Below are 3488 nucleotides of genomic sequence, written 5' to 3'. Positions count from 1 at the left end.
CAGCAGTAAGCTGAATGTCTTTACTGCACAGGCTACTAGTGGCTTTATCTAGGTGTGAATTTCAGGATTATAAAAGCAAAGGTTCTAAGGAAAATATTTCTAGCCCTTATGATTGTAGAGAAAAGCTTGAAAACCGTGGCCAAAGTTCTTCCTAAGAAACCAGACAGCAATGAAAGAATTCCACATTTCTTCTGCAAACATTTAAATATCCAGATTTATGAAAACTTGACAGTAGTGTTTCAGAATACAACAACATTTTGGAGGTATTCTGTAAATATTTGCAATCCTAGTCTATATGCTGTCACAGATGTAAATGCAATCTTCAGAAAGCCACATTCCCTCCAGCATTTTATCCTAAACAAAGGCAGTGGCTTGTTTACAATTTCCTGTCTATTTTCTCTCCCTGTAAATAAAAGCACAGTAGTGTTTCAGAATACAACAACATTTTGGAGGTATTCTGTAAATATTTGCAATCCTAGTCTATATGCTGTCACAGATGTAAATGCAATCTTCAGAAAGCCACATTCCCTCCAGCATTTTATCCTAAACAAAGGCAGTGGCACATTTCTCTTGTTCCACTGGAAGTGACACTGTGGTTAAGGTGAAGAGAAACAAACATATTCCTAAACTTTTAGTTACTCTGCTGCCTGTAGCATTGCAGGCACAGTGTGTTTTAAGGGCTGTGCTGGCATTATCTGCTGTTATAGAGGAAAGGCTCCTTAGGTAGCATTTCCAGAGGACTTTGCAGATTTGACCTGCTCAGGCTTTATTCTGACCGGTAAACAGGTAGGCACATTGTCTCAGTTCACGCTACAGATGCCTGCTCAGAGTGCTGTACGCGGCCGGGTGGTTTCTGCTAGGATCTAAATGGGGACAGTGCAAACCCAGCTCTTCAGATGTTGTTTTCCAGTAATGCATTCAGTGGAAAGAGCCCCGTTGCCTGGGTAACAAGCCAGAGTCACTCAGCAAGGTTGTAGCTAATGAAATGATAAAAGGAGAAGAGTGATGGCTCCTGGTGTTTTAAACTCCTGGGAGTAAGCCACCATGACTGTGGAGCTGGAGAAGGCGTGTGTTTCAGTTTGGCTGGGAAGCTGTTTCAGGCTGTCCTAGCCAGGCTGAGGGAGTGAAATCCAGAACGCTGAGAAAACGTGCTCCGAGCGGCTTCACTTACAGTGTCTGGATGTCAAATGTGCTTGCTGATTTTTTGGGAGCAGCCCTGTCCAGATGTGGCAGTTGGGGTGAACAAGGGAACATCTTGGGGTTGAGGGTTGGTTACAGGCTGTGAGGCTGGGAGAGAAGCTTCCAGAAGGACGTGGGCAGCCTGCAGTTGCAACAGCCAGTTGTCAGGTGCTGCCTGTCTGGATGAATCAGTCAGCTGGGTGTTCTCTACCCTGTGGGTCCTAGGGGTGCTGCACACCCTGACGGAACACCCCAGGGTGCGGGCCTGCCTGGTTTCTCCTCCAGACAGGGAGGTTGTATAGCTCATGAATCGGTGATTAAAGTGTATCTGAGTCAATCCAGTCCCCACACTGCCAGTTTGGTTTGAGCAGTGAGATGGGAGCATGGCCAAGAGTGGGCACGCAGTGCTTGAGAAATAAAACGTGGTGGGCAGTGGCTGGTTGGAGATGAGCTCTTGTTCCAGACCTGCTGCAGCAGTGTAGCTTTACAAACACATCCTTTGAAAGTGAAGAGTAAGCCGAATGCTGTCCTGTCGCAGATTAAAGGGATGTCCTCGTTTGATTCAGATGTACCCTGTGTGATGAGCGAGCAGGAGGCTGTCTTCTCACTCCTGGAGAGAAGTGGGTGGCAAGAGTGCCTGTTGAAATGGGTGCTGGAAATGACAAGCCCAAGCTCCAAGTGCTAGTAATTGTAGCTAATCTTTTGCACACATTGAGTGATCTGAAATTCATGGCCTATGTGAAAGAAAATCAAGAAGGCTGAGTGAAGCAAGAGGAGGATACAGAACCTTTTCTCCCTTCTATTGAGCTGGATACTGATGAAACTTAAAACTGTTTTAAAAACACTGTCCGTAGCAAAGATACAGGCAGTGACATTTTCTGCTCTGTAGATAAATGAGGAAACAACTGTAGCTGTGTGCTACTTTTAGCAAATACTGATTTCTTGCTTTCTTAGCTTGTAAAAAATGTACTGCTTCTTAGTGTCCAGTGAACGACCTGTCACTCGAGCAAAGGGATGAAGAAGGTCCTATTGCAAAGTATCAGCATCTCGGTGAAGAGCTGAGCCCCTATAGTCAGGCAGTTCCCAGGCAGGGAGTGGTCCTGTAACACTTCCTGACCTCCTGTGTTAAATAAGGAATAAAATACGTGCATCCTATAAGGAGTTTCCATGGAGCTGGATTGTTGTAATTGGGTTTTCGCAATGTGTACTTCAGTCATGTGGGAGTATCTGGAGCCGACAATGAAGTAAGTTCACTCTGTGCAGTTTGCAGAGCTGCTTTCTTCATGCATTGAAGCTTGGGAATTGGAATCAGCCAGGGATGAATTTTGGTCTTACAGACAGCTGTGAAGGCTGGGCAAAGGAATATATTCCCTTTGGTTTTGTCCAGGACAATCTCACCTTTCAAATGAAAAGAAAAAAAGGAAATAGCCTTTTCTCTTGTGGGCATCACATTAGCCGTCTAAAAATGGGACAGGTTTTTAAAGTAGTTTTCATCTCAGTTTCTGTTTCTTTTAGCTGTCAGAAGAGGGTAAACTGACTGTTGGAATTATTTTGTCACATTATTTTTCAATTATGAATGATTTTCAGGTCCTCAGTAAAAGTATAGTTTTACAAAGCTAATATATATCTGATTTAATGCTATAAAGCACTTAAGGGATCGTTGCAGTAAATCTGCTGTAGCCTTTTGTCAGATGTATTTTTATGTAATATTGTATGATACTTCTTGAAATACTGATACCTTTTAAATAGTTTGGCTTGCTTTTAAAGGAGGAAGGGAGGGAAAACAGAAGAACTAAACCTGTTTTGGGGTAATTTTCATATTGAAAGACTGCTTCTTATGGCCCTTAACAAACAGGAGGGCCAGGCCATAAACCCCCCATGTACAGTTCATTGTATGCTGACCCTCTCTTGTTTTTCTTGCAGGAAATCCTGGCTGAGTAAAGTTGGAAGCCCAAGTTCTCGCATAGATCGAACAAGCTTTTCCAATGAAAAGGAGATTTCCAAGCTTGACTTCACAGGATTTAGCACTAGATACTAATAGGAGAAAATACCACATTTTCTGTGCCTCCATGAATGTCACAAGAGCATTTGGATGCTTTCTCTACTAGAGATAAATATTAATGGTCCCTGTTCACATGAAGTAAGAACTCTTAGTTGCCATATTGGACATTTTACACCATGAATGTCAACATCTACTATCTAAAATGCTAATATCTAATGTATTGCACCTTGAAAGCTAGAGCAGTGGTTAAAGTGTCAGTGACTATTTGTGCAGAGTGAGATTTATGATACATAACCATACGGAACCT

General features: G+C 42.9%; 1 protein-coding gene across 1 annotated transcript in view; it reads left to right on the top strand.

Moving 5' to 3' along the window:
- Window positions 1-3217, top strand: part of ACYP2 (acylphosphatase 2, muscle type) — a gene marked incomplete at its 5' end in the record, with an annotated part of 35825 nt that extends 32608 nt beyond the window's left edge. Inside the window, one exon of the mRNA XM_010135186.1 lies at window positions 3103-3217. Coding sequence (XP_010133488.1) covers window positions 3103-3217 — 115 coding nt within the window. The remainder of the gene's footprint in view (window positions 1-3102) is intronic.
- Between the last annotated feature and the right edge of the window lie 271 nt (window positions 3218-3488).

Source organism: Buceros rhinoceros, unplaced genomic scaffold (assembly GCF_000710305.1).
Source record: "Buceros rhinoceros silvestris isolate BGI_N320 unplaced genomic scaffold, ASM71030v1 scaffold23314, whole genome shotgun sequence".
NCBI classification, from domain to species: domain Eukaryota; kingdom Metazoa; phylum Chordata; class Aves; order Bucerotiformes; family Bucerotidae; genus Buceros; species Buceros rhinoceros.
The sequence above is the reverse complement of the archived record's forward strand: the minus strand, read 5'-3'. Positions and strand labels throughout refer to the sequence as shown.